Raw genomic sequence first — 23,242 nt, 5'->3', positions numbered from 1 at the left:
CAATGGCACGATCTCAACTCACTGCAACCTCCGCCTCCCGGGTTCAAGTGATTCTCCTCCTTCAGCCTCCAGAGTAGCTGAGATTAGAGGCATGAACTACTTCGCTTGGCTAATTTTGTATTTTTAGTAGAGACAGGTGTCTCCATGTTGGTCAGGCTGGTCTCGAACTCCTAACCTCAGGTGATCCGCCCGCCTTGGCCTCCCAAAGTGCTAGGATTATAGGTGTGAGCACTGCACCCAGCCTGGAATTTTCCTAGAACTAAAGATTTAAATTGCTTCTCCTTGTGGCTGCTGGTTTGGTGTTTCTCCTAAATGTCACACCATGTGCAGAAGGGCTTTAAGGCAGGCAGACAGGCCCAGCCTTTCACTGCGCTCAGAGATGTCCAGAAATGGACATCGGTGCACACACCGTGCACAGATGTGGTGATGTGAAGCACATGGTAACAGAATGACACTGGAACCAGAAATCTACGGTTTCCAAATTTTGTCCTAAGTTACTCATGAAAATCTGGGGCCTGGTCCTTCTCCAAATCTCCCCTGTGGCTGTGCCCAGGCACAGTGGTTTGCAAGAACAGTTTCAAGAACTGATGGAAACCCACTAGAGAAGTGGCTGGTTGGGCATGGTGGCTTACGCCTGTAATCCTAGCACTTTGGGAGGCCGAGGTATGTGGATCACCTGAGGTCAGGAGTTTGAGATCAGCCTGGCCAACATGGTGAAACCCCGCCACTGCTAAAAACTAAAAAAATTAGCCCAGCATGGTGGCAGTTTCCTGTAATCCCAGCTACTCGGGAGGCTGAGGCAGGAGAATCGCTTGAACACAGGAGGCAGAGGTTGTAGCGAGCCAAGATTGCACCACTGCACTCCAGCCTGGGTGACAGAGCGAGACTCCATCTCACAAAAAAAGAAAAAAAAATGGCCGTGTGTTCTATTGTTCTATAAACCCTCAGACACCATAGAGTCGCAGATTCTTGGCTGGCTGGCTGGGGCTTCATCTAGATGCCCAGTCCTGCCTTTTCGCCACCCTGATGTTTGTACCAAGTCATGTCACACAGTGCAAGGAGCACTAGAACAGGACTCAAGAGCCCTGATTCTCGTCTTGTCAGGCAGTAGCACTTATGTGACCTTGCCCTCTTCTCTGGGCCTCAGCTTCCTATTGGGAAAATCTAGGTGTGGTAACCTCTAGGCAAGATGATAGACTGCAATGAGCCAAACTGATACTAAATAATTAAATAAGCAGCAGGAAGAGAAAATGTTTCTCTACAGAAGAATGCCACCTAATACATGTAGAAGGAATGACAGAGAGTAACCATTTTGCAATTATTGTAATAATAATAGATTTAGGCAAGAATCCTCAAAAAAGGCCAGGCACGGTGGCTCCCGCCAATAATCCCAGCACAGTGGGAGGTCAAGGCAGGAGGATTACTTGAGCCCAGGAGTTCGAGACCAGCCTGGTCAACATGGTTAAATCTCATCTCTACGAAAAATACAAAAATTAGCCAGGAATGGTGGCATGGGCCTGTAGTCCCAACTACTCAGGGGGCTGAGGTGACAGGATCACTTGAGCCCAGAGGGTCAAGGCTGCAGTGAGCCATGATTGTCCTACTGCACTCCAGTCTAGGTGGCAGAGTGAGACTCTGTCTCAAAAAAAAAAAAAAAAAAAAAAAAAAGAATTATCAAAAAATACTAAAACCATTGCATGAAAGTTTGTTGGGAACAAGATATTTGCACAGTCTCAGAGTATCTGCCCATGAGATACTTATTATTTTTTTAAAAGTTAATTTACATTGGAGAAACCTGGCAGACACCACCTTAATCTAATGGTCAATCCAGGTACTGTCACCAGTGATAAGACACATTGACATCACAATCCCTGATGAGTTCCACTGGAAAGGGCACAGCACCACTTCTGTGGTATTCCTGCCAAAATCCATAACCTCATGATGAGAAAACATCAGACAAATCCAATTCAAGGGACATTCTACAAAATGTACTCTTCAAAAGTGTCAAGGGCATGAAAGACAAAGACCAAGGAACTGAAACATATTTGAGGTAAAAAAGGTCAACTAAATGCAAAGTGGGATCCTGGATTGGATTCTGGAACAGAAAAAGGATTTTAGTGGAAAAAAACTGGTGAAATTCAAATGATGTCTGCAGCTTAGTTAACAGTAATATATCAGTGTTAACATCCTGACTTTGACAAATGTACTATGATTACATAAGCTGCTAACAGGGAAAGGTGGTGAAACTGCTAAAAGAGGAAGCTATGTATGATTTTTGAAACTTTTCTGTAGGTCTAAAGTTATTTCAAAATAAAAAAGTTTAAAATTAAGTATTTTAAAATATTAAAATTGGACCCCTACCTCACACCATATAAAAAAGTAAATCAAACACCTAGATGTAAGGGCTAAAACTATAAAACTCTTAGAAGAAGACATAGGAGTAAATCTTTGTGACCTTGGATTAGGCAATGGTTTATTAGATGTGATACCAAAAGCACAAGGAACAAAAGAAAATATAGGTAAATTGGACTTTATCAAAATGAAAAAGTTTTTACCTCAGAAGGCACAGTCAAGAAAGAGGAAAGATAATTCACAAAATGGAAGAAAATATTTGCAAATCATATATAAGAATACACTTATAAGATAGAATTCTTATAACTCGAATATAAAGAGACAACTAAATTTAAACATGGGCAATAGATATTTCTTCAAGGAAGATTTATAAATGGCTAATAAGCACATGAAAAGATGCTAAAAATCGTTAGCCATCAGGAAAATGCAAATCAAAACCACAATGATACCACTTCATACCCACTAGGATGGCCATAATAAATGCAAGGGTGGGTACAGTAGCTTATACCTATAATCTCAACACTTTGGGAGGCAGAGGCAGGAGGATCACTCAAGTCCAGAAGTTCAAGATGAGCCTAGGTAACATAATGAGACCCCATCTCTACAAAAAAAAAAACTTAAAACATTTAGCAAGGTATGGTGGTGTGTGCTTGTAGTTCCAGCCACTCAGGAAGCTGAGGTGGATGGATCACTTGAGCCCAGGAGGTCAAGGTTGTAGTTGGCTGTGATTGTACCACTGCACTCCAGCCTAGGTGACAGAGAGAGACCCTTTCTCTAAATAATAAATAAATAAATAAATAAATAAATAAATAAATAAATAAATGGATGAATAATAACGAGAGTTGGTGAGAATGTGGAAAAATCGGCACCCTCATACACTCCTGGTGGGAATGTAAAATGGCATAGCCACTTGAGAAAACAGTCTAGCAGTTCCTAAAAAAGTTAAACATAGAGTTACTATATCACCCAGTCACTCCACTCCTATGTATACACCCACAAAAAGTGAAAACATATGTCCAAACTCGTACATGAATGTTCACAGCAGCATTATGTATAACAGCCCAAAGGTGGAAATAACCTAAACACCTATCAATTAATGAACAGATAAATAAATGTGATACTGCTTCACAGTAGAATACTATTCAGTCATAAAAGAGAATGAAGTCCCAGCTACTCAGGAGGCTGAAGCAGGAGAATCACTCGAGCCCAGGAAGCTGAGGTTGCAGTGAGTCATGACTGCACCACTGCACTCCAGCCTGGGTGACAGACTGAGACCCTGTCTCAAAAAAACAAAACAAGAAACAAAAAAAGGAATGAAGTACTGATACATACTGCTACATGGATAAGCCTTGAAAACATTACATTAAGTGAAAGAAGACAGGGAAAAGGTTACATATTGTATAATTCCACTTATATGATGTGTCCAGAATAGATAAATAGGGACAGGGCCCAAGACAGGGGCTGGAGGGAGGGAGAAATGGGAATGACTGCTGGTGGGTATGGGGTTTCTTCCTGGGATAATGAAAATGTTCTGGAATTAGATCATGGTTTTGACACAGCAGGTATGTGGGGGAAAAAATGGTGATGATTACACAACTTTGTGAATATTCTAAAAGACACGAAATTGTATATATGTACATTTTTTTGGACTTACCAAATTAAAAAGATTTTATATATTTTTTCTTCCAACATGTAGGTATTGATGCAAATCCCAGCCCAAGCCCTCACAAGCTGAGTGACCTCAAACATGGCATTTTCACTACTTTGTGCCCAGTTTTCTCATTAGTAAAATGGGGATGATGATAACATCTACCTGAAAGATTTGTTGGGATGATTAAAAGATCATGCATGCGAAATGCTAGAGTGTCCATCAGGCTTAGCTAATGGTAAGCAGCAAATATTTCCTGAGTACCACACAGCAGGGCAGCTATCCCTCTTATCCCTTCTCCCTTCTCTCTACAGTAAAAGAATTTTCAGCATTTACTTGAGAAAATGTAGACTGTATTTCCCCAAATAAAAACTACATTTTCCAGATTCGGCTGGGCACAGTGGCTCACGCCTGTAATCCCAGCATTTTGGGAGGCCGAGGCGGGGGGAACACAAGGTCAGGAGATCGAGACCATCCTGGATAACACGGTGAAACCCCGTCTCTACTAAAAATACAAAAAATTAGCTGGGCGTGGTGGTGGGCGCCTGTAGTCCCAGCTACTTGGGAGGCTGAGGCAGGAGAAAGGCATGAACCTGGGAGGTAGAATTTGCAGTGAGCCAAGATTCTGCCACTGCACTCCAGCCTGGGCAACAGAGCAAGATTCCGTCTCAAAAACAAAAAACCTACATTTTCCAGATTCCCTTGTAGGTGGGTGTGGCCACATGGTTAAGGTCTGGCCAGTGAGCTGTGAGAGACTCCTGGGTTGTGTCCTTCAAGGGATGGACTTGCCTTTTCTTTTTTTCTTTCTTTTTTTTTTCTTTTGGGACAGGGTCTCACTCTGTCACCCAGGCTGGAGTGCAGTGGTGTGATCACAGCTCACTGCAGCCTTGACCTCCTGGACTCAAGCAATTTTCCCACCTCAGCCTCCCAAGTAGCTGGGACTACAGGCACACACCACCGTGCCTGGCTAACTTTTTAAAAAAAATTTTGTAGAGACAGGGTCTTGCCATGTTGCCCAGGCTGGTCTTGAACTCCTGGACTCAAGCGATCCTCCCTCCTTGGCCTCCCAAAGGGCTGCAATTATAGGTGTGAGCCACTGCACCTGGCTTATGCCTTTTATTGACTCCTGCCTACCTCCTGCTGTTTGGAATGTGAAAGCAAGGCTGGAACTCCATCTTGGACTATGAAAAACAAGGATTTCACCTAAGGGATAGTAGAGTGGAAAGACAGAAGCAGATGGATCTCACATTTCTGTGGGGCCCCCTTACCATCTCTGAACTTCCTACATATGAACTTCAATGGGATAAACTTCTAGCATGTCGAAGCCTCTTTTACTTTGGGTTTCCATTGCATACATCCAATCCTTAGCCCTAACTAATAGCACCTACTCTGTGCCAGGCATCACATGCTGGTTTGTCTCAATCAGTATCCCTAGAGGCCAGCATGAAAGAAGAAAGGCAGGCTTACAGGCCAAAGTCACAGAACTAGCAAGTGGCCAGGGAAGAGCAGTCCTTGATCTGGACCCATCACAGGAGGATCCAGGCCACAGGTCTGTGGTAGCTGCATTCCTAGTTTCTACTGAAAGCCGTAGGACACAAATGCGCCTGGGTTTGAATCCTGCTCTGATGCTTGCAATGCTGTGTGACTTTAAGCAATTGGTTTCATAACTCTGAACATAATCTTATCTTACGGTTTAGTTGGAAAGCTTAAATAAGACAGAGATGATAGCGATAATGTGCCTGGCACATTGTGGGTGCTAAATAAATATCACAGCCACTTTGGGACAAGTCCCAGTGGCCACCCAGGGGAACTAGGAGAAAAACAAAGGAAGACAAGGACCTGTGAGACAAAGGGAAGAAGGGACAAGGCTGGGGGGAGTGTCTTACTCCTTCACTTCCACCCATCCTGGCCTGTGGCGAAGGACGTCCATGAGTGTGTTCATGAGGGTGGTCTTGAACCGGATCGATGCTCTCTGCTCTCTGCAAGACAAGGCAATGAATGTTTGCTCAGGATCAATGATTTTCCCAGGATGGCGCAGGGAGAGGAAAAAAGTGGGAGGAAGAGAAGTCAAGTTCCATACCTGGAAAGTTCCACACTGTATTTTAGAATTTAGCATTAGAGCATGATAACACTTAGCATAATCAAATTGAGAATTATAGCATCTTCGAACCGTTGAAAAATAATGATCATTGTATCCAAGCCTACTACGTGCCAGGCATAATCTGGCTGGTTTCCATGTGCTATGACTGATCCTTACATGAAATGATAAGTATTTGCAAAGCCCTCTCCTGGCAATCATCGGGGAAGATGAAGCGGACGTACTTTTTCCTATTCCTCCTACTGATACAACTGAAAACTCAAGATATTATCTATAAAACAAATACAAGACGAAAAGATAGAGAAGAGGGCAGACTGGCTGGGGACTTCAGGACTACAGGAACTATAAGGTGGTGAATTCCCTGGGTTTCCTTTTTGTCTCATATAGTTCAGATATGGAGATGAAAAGCCACCAACCCAGAAATGCCAACGGGCACAGACGATAAAGCTTCAACAAAAGCACCCCGTTTCTAGCCAAAGGACCAAGAAAGGAGCAGCTTAGCCAGACAGAAGACTTGGACAATCACTGCTCTACTCCAGCTGGATCCCTAAGAACACATCTGTGGCCCACTCCCAGTGATGCCAGCAAAGCCTGGGTAGGGAGTCTAGACTTCCCCTGAGGTTGCAGCAGGGCACCCAACACCCCTGCCCGGTGCTGTCAGAGAAGGCCACAGACACAGCCAGGCTTTCACCTCTGCCAGGCGGTAATGAGGCTCCCAGCCCCACTGAGCAGTGGAGACCACGTGTGGAGCCTGGACTTCCTCCCCGACCTGGCGGTGATGAGGTGCCCTCCCACTCTGGGGTGATGTTAAAGAGGGCCTAGCGGAGAGGTGGAAATCAATACAATAGAAAACAGAAAAACAGTATAGCCAATCGGTAAAATAAAAGGCAAGTTTTCTGGAAAGATCCATAAAATCGACAAGCCTATTTGTCAGCAAGACTGACAAAGGAAAGATCCAGCTACCCAATAAGAGGACCGAAACAGAGGCTCCTGCTATGGAGCCCGCAGGTATCACAGCCACAATGAGGAAATGCTGCTGACAGCTCTACACACCTCCATTTGACAGCTTAAATGCAATGGACCAATTCCTCAAAAAGCACAATTACTACAACTCATCCAATATGAAATAGGTAATTTGAATAGCTCTATAGCTATTAAGGAAATTGAATTCATAATTCAAAACCTCCCAAAAAAGAAATCTCCAGGCTCGGATGGTTTCACTGAAGAATTTCCCCAAATATTTGAAGAAGGATTAACACCAATCCTACACAATCTCTTCCAGAAAATAGAAGAGGAGGGAGAATTTCCAAATTCAATTCTGCGAAGTTAGTATTAACCTGATATCAAAACCAAAGCCAGTACACAAGAAGTAAACCACAGACCAATACCCCTTATGAATATAGATGGAAAAATCCTTAACAGAATGCAATCAAATAGATTTCAGCAATATATAAAAAGGATTATACACCATAACCAAGCGGAATTTATTCCAGCAGGCAAGGCTGGTTCAACATTCAAAAATTAATCAATGAGCCAGGCATGGTGTCTTACGCCTGTAATCCCAACCCTTTGGGAGGCTGAGGCAGGAAGATTACTTGAGGTCAGGAGTTCAAGACCAGAATGGCCAACATGGTGAAATCCCATCTCTACTAAAAATACAAAAATTAGTCAGGTGTGGTGGTGGGCACCTGTAGTCCCAGCTACTCAGGAGGCTGAGGCAGAAGAACCGCTTGAATTGGGGAGGCAGAGATTGCAGTGAGCTGAGATAGTGCCACTGCACTCCAGTGTGAGCAACAGAGACTGTCTCAAAAAAAAAAAAAAAAATGTCATATTAACAGACTAAAAAGGAGAAATCACATGATCATATCAATTGATGCAGAAAAGGCATTTGACAAAAATTAAACACTCATTCATTTAAAAACTCCGAGAGGAACTTCGTCAACTTGATAAAAGCATCTAAAAAAACTCGAGCTAACATTATAATTAGTGGTATGTGAAAGTTGTCAGATTCAAAATGGAGTCACTTATGTCAGACCCTGGCAAAATAGGGCCAGGGGGCCCGGCGAGGTGGCTCACGCCTATAATCCCAGCCCTTTGGGAGGCTGAGGCAGGCGGATCATTTGATCATTTGAGGTCAGGAGTTGGACAGCAGCCTGACCAACCTGGTGAAATCCTGTCTCTACTAAAAATACAAAAAAATTAGGCCAGGCGCAGTGGCTCCTGACTGTAATCATAGCACTCTTGGAGGCCGAGATAGGTGGATTACCTGAGGTCAGGAGTTCCAGACCAGCCTGGCCAACATGGTGAAACCCTGTCCCTACTAAAAATACAAACATTAGCTGGGCGTAGTGGCTGGCGCCTGTAATTCCAGCTACTAGGGAGACTGAAGCAGGAGAATCGCTTGAACCCAGAAGGTGGAGGTTGCAGTGTGCTGAGATTGTGCCACTGTACTCCAGCCTGGGCAAGAAAGTGAGACCCTGTCTCAATAAATAAATAAATACATACATACATAAATAAACACATGAATAACCTTACTGTCCCAGAAGTCAGAAGGACTGAAATGGGTTGGCAGGGCTTCATTCCCTTTGGAGGCTCTATGGGAGAATTTGTTTCCTTGCCTTTCCCAGCTTCTAGCCGGGTATGGTGGCATGTGCCTGTAATCCCAGCTACCTAGGAGGCTGAGCCAGGAGAATCGTTGGAACCTGGGAGGCAGAGGCTGCAGTGAGCCGAGATCACGCCACTGCTCTCCAGCCTGGGCAATAGAGCAAGACTCCGTCTCAAAAAAAAAAAAAAAAATTGGCTGGGCATGGGGGTGCGCACCTGTAGTCCCAGCTACTTGGAAGGCTGAGACAGGAGAATCTCATGAACTTGGGAGGCAGAGGTTGCAGTCAGCCAAGATCCCACCACTGCATCCAACCTGGGTGACAGAGTGAGACTCCATCTCAAAAAATAAAAAGTAAAAAAGTAAAGAAACAGAGCCAGGGAAGGTCATGAAGGGAGGATTCTCATGTATGAATTGCCAGATAATAAGAACCATCACAAGAACATTTTCCAAACCACAGTGTACCACATGAGACACAAGTACTGCTAACAGCACAAGGGCAGCTAGCAGCTAAGACAAGAATACTAGCCTGACACTGTTTCTCAGGCCCAATCCAAAACTGCAAGGGCCTAACAAGAACTCCAAGACTCCAAGTCCTACCTAGCAACTACTGACACTCACCAATCTGCTACTGAACTCACCAGCTCTCATAAAAAACCCTGCTAGCACCAATGAACTTTCTTTTGAAACAACTTCCGTAAATCTCTTTCCCCAGGAGAACCCTAACCTTTTCCTTTGTTCTCAGACATGCTGGGGGCCATCCTAGTCTATTTGGACATCCTAGATTGCAGTTCTGCTTCTTGTATATTATTCCCAAATAAAACCTTTTTACTTGGAGATTTGTCTCTATTTTTTTATGTTGACAGATGAAAAACTGGAGTTGGAGACTAGCCTGGGCAACATAGTGAGACATTGTCTCTAAAAATAAAAATAAATTAAACAATAGTGGGCACTGCATCCCCACCTAGTTCAAACACTAACAAGCTCAAAATGGCAGTGAAGGAGACTGGACTGGAGTGCACACAATTTAATTAAAGCTGCAGCCCAACCCATGTTCAATTCAGCTTTAGGAGGAATCGGAATGATCAGCCCCTAACCCTAACTGCTAGACAGAGGAAGGAGCTCGCATACTCTATAAAGTGTGTGTATATGTGTGTGTGTATATATATATATAGACTAAAATTTATTATATATAATTGCTTTTCATACACAATATCCAGAGTGCAGTTCTAAAAATACAACACATGCAATAGCAAAGTAGGGAAATGTAATACATAATCAAGAGGAAAAAGAGCCAATTGAAATAAACCCATAAATGACTCAGTTATCAGAATCATTAGAGAAGGAATTTAAAAATCTTTACAAATATGTTAAAGGATTTATGGGAAAAGATGGATACAATGTGTGAACAGATGATTGCAGAAAAGGACCAAATGGCCAAGTGGCTCACACCTGTAATCCCAACACTTTGGGAGGCTGAGGTGGGAAGATCACCCAGGAGTTCAAGACCAGCCTGTGCAACACTGTGAGACCCCATTTCTACATAAAGTTTTAAAATGAGCCAGGCATGGCGGCACGTGCCTGTAGTCCCAGCTACCTGGGGAGCTGAGGTGGGAGGATCATTGAGCCCAGGAAGTTAAAGCTGCAGTGAGCCATGATCGCACCACTGCACTCCAGCCTGTGTGACAGAGTAAGAAACTGTCAAAAAAAAAAAAAAAAAAAAAAGAACCAAATGGAAATTCTAGAAGGGAAAAATATAACATCTGAAATTAAAAGTTCAATGGATGTGCTTAACAAGAGACTGGGCATTGAGAAGGAAAAACCATACATTTTAAAACAGTCCAATTGAAATTGTTCAAACTGAATTAGAGAAAAAATTTTTACATGAACAGAACCTCAGCAACTTGTGAGATAATATCAAGCAGTCTAACATACATGTAACTGAAGTTCAAGAAAGAGATGAAGAAGAGATAGGACAGAAAATATTTTTTGAAGAAATGAGGGCTAAAAAATTTTCCAAATTTGATTAAATTATCAACTCACAGATCCAAGATGCTCAATTAACCCCAAGCAAGATAGACACAACACAAACTACACCCAGGTAAGCCATAGTCAACTTGCTGAAAAACAGAACAGTCTCAAAAAAAAAAAAAAAAAAAAGCCTGAGAAAAAAGATACATTGCATAGGGGGGGGGGGGGGGAGGGGTGGAGAGTGGGAGTGGAGGCCGAGGCAAGCAGAGCACCTGAGGTCAGGAGTTCGAGACCAGCCTAACCAACATGGAGAAACCCTGTCTCTACTAAAAATACAAAAATTAGCTGGGCGTAGTGGCGGGTACCTGTAATCCCAGCTACTCGGAGGCTGAGGCAGGAGAATCCCTTGAACCTGGGAGGTGAAAGCTGCAGTGAGCTGAGACTGCCCCACTGCACTCCAGCCTGGGTGACAGAGCAAGACTCCGTCCCAAAAAAAGAACAGCTGACTTCACATCAGAAACAACATAAGCCTGAAAAGATAAAAGAATATCATCTTTCAAGTGCTTAAAGAAAAAAAGATCAACCTAGAATTCTATATCCAGTAAAACTTTACTTTAAAAATGACAGTGAAATAAAGACATTTTCAAATAAATAAAAGCTGAGATAATTTATTGCCAACAGATCCACACTATAAGAAACACTAAAGAACGTTCCTCGGGCTGAAGGAAAATTAAACCAGATGGAAATTCAGAAGGAAAGATGAGTAGGGTAAATATGGAATACTTTCTTCCATGTCTTAATTAAAAGAAAAAAAAATACAAGTAGCTATTTAAAGCAAATATAGTGAGAATGTAATGAAGGGTTTGTAACATATTTACAAGTAAATATATGACAAAAATAGCAGCACAAAGGACCAGAGGGGAGCAAACAGAAGTGTGTTGCTGTAGGGTTCTTAGTTGTACATGAAGTGGTGTGATTATGCTTCAAGGTAGACTTGAAGGTGATAAGGTAAGGATGCATATTGTAATCCCCTAGAGTCATAGGTTGTGAAGTGTGGTCTCAAGTATTCCTCAGGGTCCCCAACTGTCTTTCAGGGGTACACAAAGTCTTCCCTTTTCCAAATACCTATCTTTGTGAGGCTGGATTTTCTTCCTGTCCTTTGACCAAAACAATCTATATTAACAGATTGAACACAGAAGGTCTGGAAAGTCAAATGTTTTCTAGTAAGCCAAACGTTAAAGAGATTCACAAAAATGTAAAATGACTACTATTCATCTCAGTACATTTTGGTGGGGAAATGTAACTATAACTCATAAAAATGTTGGGCCGAACACAGTGGCTCACACCTGTAAACCCAGCGCTTTGGGAGGCCGAAGTGGGTGGATCACCTGAGGTCAGGAGTTTGAGACCAGCCTGGCCAACATGGTGAAACCCAGTCTCTACTAAAAATACAAAAATTAGCCGGGCGTGGTAGCCTGCAATCCCAGCTACTTGGGAGGCTGAGGCACAAGAATCGCTTGAACTCGGGAGGCAGAGGTTACAGTGAGCTGAGATCACACCACCGCACTCCAGCCTGAGTGACAGGGTGAGACCCTATCTCAAAAAAAAAAAAAAAAGTTTATGCTACTATGTAATGAGTATTTTATTGATTTTTAAATGAATGAATAAGTATTTTTAAAATTTATCAGCTTAGGCCAGGCATGGTGGCTCATGCCTGTAATCCCAACATTTTGGGAGGCCAAGGTGGGTGGATCACCTGAGGTCAGGGGTTCGAGACCAGCCTGGCCAACATGGTGAAACCCCATCTCTACTAAAAATTACAAAAATTAGCTGGATGTGGTGGTGCATGCCTGTAATCCCAACTACTAGGGAGACTGAGGCAGGACAATTGCTTGAACCTGGGGAGACGGAGATTGCAGTCAGCCAAGATCGCACCACTATACTCCAGCCTGGGTAACAGAGTGAGATTCCGTCTCAAAAATAAAATGAAATAAAATTTATCAGCTTAAATTTCTTATATGATACACATTGTTAGATGTATGCCACATATACAAAAGTTAATTCGTTTCACAATAATTTTTAAGTTGTAAAGGGACCCAACCTGCGCTTAAACTTTTAGAACTGCTGCTCTAAAGTAACCATTTAAAAGATCAAATAGGCCGGGCACGGTGGCTCACGCCTGTAATCCCAGCACTTTGGGAGGCCAAGGCAGGATCACTTCAGCCCTGGAATTCGAGACCAGCCTGAGCAACATAGTAAGACCTCATCTCTACAAATAATATGAAAACAAAGAGATAAAATTAGGAGGTTTAGCTAAAAGTCAATAGAGGAGACAACATGGACTACTAAAAATATATGCAATAGACCCAAAATGACAAAGAGATACAATTTCAAAATCCATCGGGTTGCAGAAAATATTAAAAATCAGATAAATATCAAATGTTCGCAAGAATGTGGAAAAATGACAATTATCTTACAATGCTGATGGGGTGCACATTGGACACACCTTTGGAGAGCAATTCGGCATATTACAACAGTCAAGGACTATGTCACACACATCAGACTGGCAAAAATCTAAAGGTCCAAGTTTTGGCAACAATGGGATAAAACGGAAATTCCTCCTCTGCTGGTAGAACGCACTTTGGAGGGCCACTGGGCAGTTTTTAGTAAAATCGAATATGCACGTACCCTAAACTCAGCAAACTATCCTAGCTCTATACCCTGGGTTTGTACTCTGCATTTCTACCAGGAAACGCATGTGCAAAGATACTTATCTGTAATTGTTAATATTTTCACAGAAATAACCTGTGGCACACACTGTTGGTGGTCTACCCCATCCCTTTGGCATTCACCACTCCTGTGCGTGCAAATCAAAGAGCTTCCCACTGCCAGCACCTTCGATGCTACCTAAGGGTTTTCCCTGGCCCCCGGAGTCTGCTCAGCCAGCATGTGGAGCAGATTGGAAGCACCAGAGTGAACTGCCCCTCTGCCAGCAGCATACAACCAGTGATGACTGGAGTTGGTAGATAAATCCGTTAAGTCTCTCATCTCTCACTTAGGATGAGTCTGCAGTGCATTCTATGTTCTCCCAGGAATTCACCGGGGGGATTGAGCCCACTTGCCCACAGCAATTACCTGTCGATGATGCACCTTTTACTGGTTTCCCTCCTCAGCTGTCTTACTTCCCCACTTCCCTGTCAGTGCTCACTGGAATTACCTTCCAAATAAACCACTTGCTCTCACATCCTTCCCTCAGGGTCAGTTTCTGCTGAAACCAGTACTTCATAAGTGCCTTTCGACAGGAAGATGGGTAAATAACGTGTGACACACAATGAAACAGAGGTAGCAGTTACAATGCATTCAGAGCTACATGTGCCAAGGTGGATAAACATGAAACATATTTTGTGTGACAAAAGCAGGGTGCAGAATAGTAATAACAGTACAATGACACTTATATAACTTGTATTCCTAGCTACCCATGCAGTTGGGGTGGCCACGTTACACAATTCTAGTAAATAAGATAGAAACATAAGACTGCTAGAAAGGGTAAGTTCCTGGGACAGTTTTGCTCTTTTGAGGAAGAAAGGAAGGAAAGAAGGAAGGAAGGGAGGGAGGGAGGGAGGGAGGGAGGGAAGGAAGGAAGGAAGGAAGGAAGGAAGGAAGGAAGGAAGGAAGGAAGGAAGGAAGGTAGGTAGGTAGGTAGGTAGGTGGCTTGAGTCTTCCCTCCCCTTCTTCCTGTCTTGATCATGACATGAAGGCTGGACCTATAGCGGCCATTTGGTCTCCATGAGGAAGAGGTCAAGACAATCATGAAGGCTCATGCCTGTAATCCCAACACTTTGGGAGGCCGAGGTGGGAGGATAACTTGAGGCCAGGTGTTGGAGACCAGCCTGGGCAACATAGTGAGACCTCATAACTACAAAAAAAAAAAAAAAAAAAATTAAAAAAATTAGTGAGGCCAGGCGCTGTGGCTCACGCCTATAATCCCAGCATTTTGGGAGGCCGAGGCGGGTGGATCACAAGGTCAGGAGTTCAAGACCAGCCTAGTCAATATAGTGAAACTCCGTCTCTACTGAAAATACAAAAATTAGCCAGGTGTGATGGCAGGCGCCTGTAGTTCCAGCTACTAGGGAGGCTGAGGCAGGAGAATCGCTTGAACCTGGGAGGTGGAGGTTGTAGCAAGCCGAGATCATGCCACTGCACTCCAACCTGGGCAACAGAGCAAGAGTTCGGAGAGAAAAAAAATAGCCAAGTGCACTGGCATGAGCCTGTAGTCCCAGCTACTCAGAAGGTTGAGATGGGAGGATTGCATGAGCCTGGGAGATCAAGGCTGCAGTGAGCCATGATTGCACCACTGCACTCCAGCCTGGGCAACAGAGTGAGACTCCATCTCAAAAAAAGAAAAAAAAAAGGCAATCATGAAGACGCTGGCTCTGACATTATTGAATCACTGTACCAGCACTCCAGGCTCTTTGTAATGTGAAGAAAATAAATACAATTTGTTTAAGCTACTATTATGAGTTTTCTTTTACTGGTAGTGGAACACATATCTACATGTGCCCTAATAAGGCACATAAATAAAAAATGTTTTATGGTAAATACATGTGTGTGTGTGTGCGTGTGTGTGTGTGCCTTTATAAAATAAGTAGATTGGGCCTTGATATGGTTTGGATGTTTGTCCCCTCCAAGTCTCAAGTTAAAATGTGATTCTCACTGTTGAAGGTGGGGCCTGGTGGGAGGTGATTGGATCCTGAAAACGTATCCCTCATGAATGGTTTGGCAACATCCCCTTGGTGATAAGTGAGTTTTCACTCAGTTCATGGGAGATCTGGTTGTTTAAAAGAGCCTAGGATCTCTCCCTTGTTTCCACTCTTGCCATGTGACATGCCTGCTCGCCCTCTGCCTTCCACCATGATTGTAAGCTCCCTGAGGCCTCACCAGAAGCTGAGCAGATGCTGGTGCCATGCTTGTACAGCCTGTAGAAACATGAGCCAATTATACCTCTTTTATTTATAAATTACTCAGTCTCAATTAGCCACGCATGGTGGCGGGCACCTGGAATTCCAGCTATTCGGGAGGCTGAGGCAGGAGAATTGCTTGAACCTGGGAGGCGGAGGTTGCAGTGAGCCAAGATCAGGCCATTGCACTCCAGCCTGGGCAACAAGAGCGAAACTCTGTCTCAACATAAATAAATAAATAAATAAAAAGTCTCAGCTACTCCTTTATAGCAATGTAAAAACAGCCTAACATAAGCCTGTTAAGTGCTCTTTGTTTTGTTGGGATGGGGGTCGGGTGGGCATGTATGTTTAGGGCCAGGATCCGGAACATTGCTGAGTTGCCCTGCATAAGAGAGTGAGAGATTTGAAGTTGGTGGGATAGTCAGTATGGAGAGAAAGAAGACAAAGAAGATGGGTGCTGCATGAGAGAAGCATCCCAAATCACACATGCCCTCCTCAGTGGTGGTATAGCCAGGAGGGACTTTAGAAAGAACAGAAATATCTGGCTGGGCACGGTGGCTCATGCCTGTAATCCCAGCACTTTGGGAGGCCGAGGCAGGTGGATCACCTGAGGTCGGGAGTTCAAGACCAGCCTGACCAACATGGAGAAATCCTGTCTCTACTAAAAATACAAAATTAGCCAGGCATGGTGGCACATGCCTGTAATCCCAGCTACTCGGAAGGCTGAGGCAGGAGAATCACTTGAATCCAGGAGGCAGAGTTTGCCGTGAGCTGAGATCATGCCATTGCCTTCCAGTCTGGGTAACAAGAACGAAACTCAAAAGATAAGAACAGAAAAGAAAAGGAGAGAAAGACAGAGAGAGAGAGAGAGAAATATCTAATGAGCCAGAGAATAGACTATCAAAACATTTGCTATGTAAACTACCTCCTCTAACTCCCCACAAAAATCTTCAATAAAGTCTACATTGCTCACTCCTGCTTTGTGCAAGTGGATTCTCTTTAGGAGACCCAAAGGGGTGCTGGGTTTGGCATCCAGGTTGTCGATGCAGAGTGAAGCAGAAGATCAGAGGACAGCTGCCATGCAAGTCATCAAGTCATCACAGGGTTGTTGAAGGAGGCAGGAGAGACCAAAGTTAGATAGTGGGCCCTGGAGTCCAACAAGCTCTGCCCCTAACTGATCATGTGATCTTGAGCAAGTTACTTAGCCTTTTTGAGCTTCAGTTTCTCCATCTGTAAAATGGGCACAATAGTAGTATCTACTTCAAATGGTTGGGGTCAGGATTCAATGAGCCAATACAGGTAAAGTGACAGGCCCAGAGCCTGGCACATGGTAAGTGCTCAATAATGGTTTAGCTTTACTACTTCTACTATCATTTGCATTATAATTGTTGAAGTAGAAAAGTGAGAGACGGATTGAAAAGGGGAGGGAGGGAGGGAGGTTGGTTGTCTGTGATTGTTGGATTGGATGGGACCACTCACCGCTCTTTTCCCTTTGACAATCCATGGCCCTTGTAATTTTGGTTCTGCAATGAGGAAAGGAAAAGGCTGTAACTGGTTTTGTATATCTGCCCTGCTTTCCCAGGTTAACTTACTGCGCATATTAAAATGCCGAAACCATCAGACTCAATAATGCCTAGGTTCTGAGACATGATGGTCCAGTCTGATCAAGTTCCCACTGGCCACCATGTCCCCAGCAAATGGACTAGAATTTATCTGCTATGAATGAACTCCCAAGTATCCAAGGTTTGGATACTTACTGCAGGTTTGCTCCACAGATATGACCAGTATAGCAAATGCCTGATTTTCAGTATTCCAAAGGTCAGCCCTGAACCCCAGTTTTGAAAGCTCAGCTCAATACACTCTGTGAGAAAGATCTGAACTTTTTTTTTTCCTTGTTTTTTTTGAGATGGAGTCTCGCTCTGTTACCCAGGCTGGAGTGCAGTGGCGCAATCTCAGCTCACTGCAACTTCCACCTCCCGGGTTCAAGTGATTCTCAGCCTCCCTAGTAGCTGGAGTTAAAGGCGCCCACGACCACACCCAGCCAATTTTTGTATTTTTAGTAGAGATAGGGTTTCGCCATGTTGGCCAGGCTTGTCTGGAACTCCTGACCTCAGGTGATCTGCCCTCCTCGGCCTCCCAAAGTCTGGAATTACAGGTATGAGCCACCGCACCCAGCCGATCTGGACTTTCTACTCTTAACTTGGAATGTTTGATTAAATGGATCCCAGAAGGGGCTAGGTCAAAGACTCAGAGCAATGTCAATTCCTTTCACCCCAAATGGAACTTTCAAATCCTCAGTGGGTGGTGGGTATTATTTCACTTCAACCATGTCCAAAACAGCCTGGCCCTCTGTCCTGGGAAGACCGATTCCTAAGGCACGTATGAAGAGAGAAATCGAAATTGGTCCTGTGCAGGATGACATTTGCAGCTGGGACAGACCTGCCATCTGCATTCATTTTCTATTGCTGGGTAACAAATTACCACAAAATCAGTGGCTTAAAATGATGGGAATCCATTATCTCAGTTTCCATGGGCCAGGAGCGTGGACATGGCTTAGCTGCATCATCAGCTCAGCTCTACAAGGCCACAGTCAAGGTGATGGCTGGGGTTATGGCTCTCATCTGGGGCTTGGGGTCCCCTTCCAAGCTCATTCAGGTTGTTGGCAGAATTCAGTTGCCAAGGGTTGTAGGACGGAGGTCCCTGTTTACTTGCTAGCTGTCTGCTAGGGACTGCTCTCAGCTCCTAGAGGCTGCCTGCAGCTCCCTGCAGTGTGGCCCCCATAGGCACTTCACAACATGCACGTTTGTTTTCCTCCAGGCCACGTGGAGCACGTCCCTCTGACTTCCAATCCTCCCCTCTCCAAGTCACCTATGATGGAGTCTTAAGTAATGGAAGGTAATCACCATAGTAACCATACCATCAAATTCACAGACTCCTCCATGCTCAAGGAGAGATAATTGTACAAGGCATGTACACCAGGGGGTGGGAATCTTGGGGCCCATCTTAGAATTCTGCTCAGCACACAAGCCTACCCCTCAAAGAGCGGCGGCGAAGAGTGGAGGATATTGCTTTACAAAACTGGCAGAAGCAAGCCCCACTGAAACACAGTGAAATCTTATTTCATTCTTCCATTCAAGCCCTTCCAACTCCCCCAACACTAGTCAAGCTGTCCTTGTCTTTTTGTACTTTATCTTTAATCCTCTCTCATGCTTTCAATTCCATTTTCCATATGTTTATCCAGTTGCTCCAGAGCCTTTGGTTAAAAAAATTTTCCTCTCCTCATTGAATTGCATTGGCACGTCTGTCACAATTCAATTGACCATGTGTATGTGGATCTATCTCGAGACTATGTTTTGTTCTATTTACTTGTCTATCCTTATGTCACTATCACATTGGCTTAATTACTGCTGTAGCTTTCTAGTAAATCTTGAAGTCAGGTAGAGTAAATTCTGATTTCAGGATTGTCTTTGCAATTAGGGGTCCTTTGTATTTCAACATAAATTTCAGAATTGGCTTGCCAATTTCTACGAAAAAACATGTTGAGATTTTGACTGGGATTGCATTGAATCTACAGATATTTTCAGGAAGTGACATTATAAGGTACTGAGCCTTCCAACCCATGAGTAATATGGTCTCTCCATTAATTCAAATTTTAAAAAATTTTTTCTACACTATTTTCTAGTTTTCAGTATAGCAGCCTTGTACATTTTTAATTAAATTTATTCATAGGTTTTTGATTTTATGATGCTATTGGATACAGTATTTTCAAATTTCGTTTTCTACCTAATGATAGTAAATTGTAATAAGCAGAAAAAGGCCATCTCCAAAGATGTCCGTGTCCTAATCCCTAGAACCTATCAATGTGTTACATTATATGGCAAGGGGAATTTAAAATTGCAGATGGAATTAAGGTTGCTAATCAAAGAACCTTAAAATAGAAAGATTATTTTGTATTTTCTGTGTAGGCCCAATGTAAGGATCCTTAAATGTGGAAGAAGGCAGAGTCAATGTCAGAGTGGCAGAGTCACGCACTGAGAGAAGAACTGCCTTTGAACATGAAAGGGGACCATGAGACAGTCTCCAGAAACTAGAAAAGGCAAAAAACAGGGCTTTTCTCCTAGAGCCTCCAGATATGAAGGCAGCCCTACTAACACCTTGATTTTAGCCCAGCGAGAACCCTTTCAGACTTCTGATCTCATTAACTGTAAGATAGGGACCAGGCGCAGTGGCTCATGCCTGTAATCCCAGCACTTTGGGAGGCCGAGGCAGGCAGATCATTTGAGGTCAGGAGTTCAAGACTAGCCTGGCCAACATGATGAAACCCCACCTCTACTAAAAATTACAAAAATTAGCCAGGATGGTGGTGCACACCTATAATCCCAGCTAATCAGGAGGCTGAGGCAGGAGAACCCAGGAGGCAGAGGTTGCAGTGAGCCGAGATTGTGCCACTGCACTTCAGCCTGGGTGACAGAGTGAGACACCATCTCAAATAAATAAATAAATAACTGTAAGATAATAAGTTAGTGTTTTTAAAAGCCATTGAATTTGTGACAATTTGTCACAAATTGGAAACCAATACATATATAGAAGTATAACTGATTTTGTACATTGACCTTGTATTTGATGCCCTTGCTGAATTATTAGTTCTGGTAGTTTGTAAATCCTTTGAGTTTTCTCTGGATACAATGATGTCATCTGTGAATAAAGGCAGACTTACTTCTTTCTTTTCAATATTTATGCTTTTTATTTAGTTTTCTTGCTTTATTGCACTGGTGAAAACTCTAGTATGTACAAAGTTGACTAAAAGTGGTAACAGCTGACATCCTTATCTTGCTCCTGATCATAAGAGGAATGCATTTTCTATTTCAGCTTTTAAGAATGATACTGGCTGTAGATTCCTATAGTTTCCTGTACCAAATTGAGTAAATTTCCTACTATTCCCTGGTTTTCTGAGGGTTTATCATGAACAGGCTTTTTTTTTAACTTATTTAAAACATCTTTTCTTATACAATTATGCAATTATATAATTCACTTAAAACATCTTTTATTATGTAATTATTATGTAATTCGACCATTATAGGAGTCAAAGATGTTTGACTCCGAGATGTTTAGCATTTACATCTGCCTGGGCCCCCAAGAACAGTAAACTTTATGGTAACATCTTATTTAGCATTTCTCAGACTAGCCTGAGGACTCATCTAAGGTTAAGAATTCTTGCTGGGCGCAGTGGCTCATGTCTGTAATCCCAGCACTTTGAGAGGCTGAGGCAGGCGGATTACGAGGTCAGGAGTTTGAGGCCAGCCTGGCCAACATGGTGAAACCCTGTCTCTACTAAAAATACAAAAATTAGCCAGGGTGGTAGTGAGTACCTGTAATCCCAGCTACTCGGGAGGCTGAGGTAGAAGAATCGCTTGAACCCGGAAGGCAGAGCTTGTAGTAAGCAGAGATGGTGCCATTGTACTCCAGCCTGGGCGACGGCAAGACTCCATCACAATAAAAAAAAAAAAAAAAAAGATTTATCAGGAGAAAGGTTTTTCCCCCTACACTGAAGCTGCCTAGCTTCCTAGTTGTCTCCCACTGCTGAAGGGTAAATTGGTTCTAATTACACCTTTACTAAGGGTGGGGGTCTCTGAACAGTCCAGCTTTATGGTGAGGTCTCAGTTCCAACTCCTTGCCCAGTGGGCCCCATGACACTTCAACTCCTGTTTGTGAGACAATCAATGACTTCCCCAAGGAAAATGATGAATGAAGAATCAGTTAGTGACGATTCTGTTTTTTATTTTTCTTCTTTGTGTGTGTGTGTGTGTGTGTGTGTGTGTGTGTGTGTGTTAGTGTGGTGGTCCCTTGGGGATTTTTCTTCTACCAATACTTGCCCCTCCACATACGCAGGTCAGTTATATAGTTCAAAGGATGTCTGTTATATTTTGGCCAACAGTTTTAAGTGTGTTGTGTTAATAAGCTTTTCAAGAAATCTCATCTGTCATATTGCCTGAGATAGAAGTCCTATTACTATCTTGACCCAAAAAACAGCCCAGGGATATAAACTTTCCCCAAACCACTAAAATAATGCATTTAGAAAAGATAAGGCTACAAGACTTTTTTTAAAAAATGATCTTATTGAGAAAATGATTCAAAAGTGGCTTGGTTGCTTGTATGGGCTACAAACAGAGAACTTTTATTTCTCTTTGGTGCCATTCATGGAGGGTAGCATGAATGGCACCAGTTGGTGTTGAGTCAAAAAGAGCATAGGATTGTGACATTGCCAGCTGCCTTCATTCCTGGCTCTATTCCTGGAGTCCTGCTCTGAGCTCCCTGGTACTACCCACCAGGTGGAGACAGCCATGCTGAAACCAGTTTGCCATACCAGCCTACCCACTGTGATTAGACTTTGATCACCTAACCAGAGATCAGCTTCATTGCTTAGCCGGTTCCACTAACCCCAGCTTCATTCCTGCCTGATCCAATTCCTCATTTCCCCTTAGCCCTGTGAAGAGTTCCCAACATGCCTTGGAGCTGAGGTCTTGGCGACCATCACCTTGAGGAGATGAGGTCAACGGTTGGAACACATGGTATTCTGACTTCTGGGCATATTTTTGTGAGAGTACACAAAGTATATCCCGGCATGTTCTCTTAAGGCTGACATGAACGATCCTGTTCAAATAAATTCATACTCCTATTTCCCCTGGGTCATTTGAAAGAAACTGTGAAGTCCTAAGTCAATATATAGGAGACCTTTGTTTCCCTTTCCAACAACAAAAACAAAATTCATCGTTTCACAAAGAAGTAGTCCACTATTTTTTTCCTTCATCCAACATGGTCTGCTACACTCATGTCTAAACTATATTCACAGTGTAGACTGCTAAGAGTTTGTGCATTCTTCAGCAACCTGCAGTCCGTCCTTCCTTTCAAAGGAATCAGTCGGGTTCATGGGAAGGAACTATTTCAGTAGATGTTTGTTTTCTTTTTTCCTAATAATATTTTTATAAAACGATATGCAGGAAGCTGAGGAAGGAGAATCACTCAAGCCCAAGAGGTTGAAGCTTCAGTGAGCCGTGCCACTGCACTCCAGCCTGGGCAACAGAATGAGACCCTGTCTCCAAAAAAAAAAAAAGTTATATGTGTCCCAATCTGTGTGTTTAAAGAGTATTAATTTTTAAAATTTGAGAGTTTGGTCATGATTAGCATAGTAGTTGAGGTAGAGGAAAAAATAAATTCAAGACATATTCAAAAAGTTAAAGGAAGGAGGCTTTTATTGGATGTAGGATGTGAGGAAGATGGAGGAGCCAATGGTCCCAGTTTTTTAGCTGAGCATCTAGGTAGGTCATTCAACAGTCATTCAATATGTATCAACTGTAGTCAGCTCTGTGCTGAGACCGGGAATACAGAGAAGAACAAGTCAGATTAGATCCCAGAGCAGCGGGAAAGACAGATGTTAAACAAATAGTCACATGAGTAATGAATTGTAGTAAAAAGGCGAAGTTCAAGGCACTCTGAAAGCAGATAAACTCACTTTTTGTTGGGAGAGGGAATTAAAGAAATAAGAGGCTGACCAGGTGCAGTGATTCATGCCTGTAATCCCAGCACTTTGAGAGGCCAAGGCAGGAGATGGTTTG

At 43.2% G+C, this 23,242-nt stretch overlaps 1 protein-coding gene across 1 annotated transcript in view; it reads right to left on the bottom strand.

Annotated features, from left to right (window-relative positions):
* TTLL9 (tubulin tyrosine ligase like 9) overlaps nt 1-23,242 on the bottom strand; it is a 72,769-nt gene that overhangs the window by 39,464 nt on the left and 10,063 nt on the right. The window contains 2 exon segments of the mRNA XM_023220397.2: nt 5,887-5,979; nt 17,109-17,152. Coding sequence (XP_023076165.1) covers nt 5,887-5,979; nt 17,109-17,152 — 137 coding nt within the window.

Source organism: Piliocolobus tephrosceles, chromosome 20, assembly GCF_002776525.5.
Source record: "Piliocolobus tephrosceles isolate RC106 chromosome 20, ASM277652v3, whole genome shotgun sequence".
Classification (NCBI taxonomy): Eukaryota; Metazoa; Chordata; class Mammalia; order Primates; family Cercopithecidae; genus Piliocolobus; species Piliocolobus tephrosceles.
Note: the sequence above shows the minus strand (reverse complement) of the source record. Positions and strands in the feature narration are given on the sequence as shown.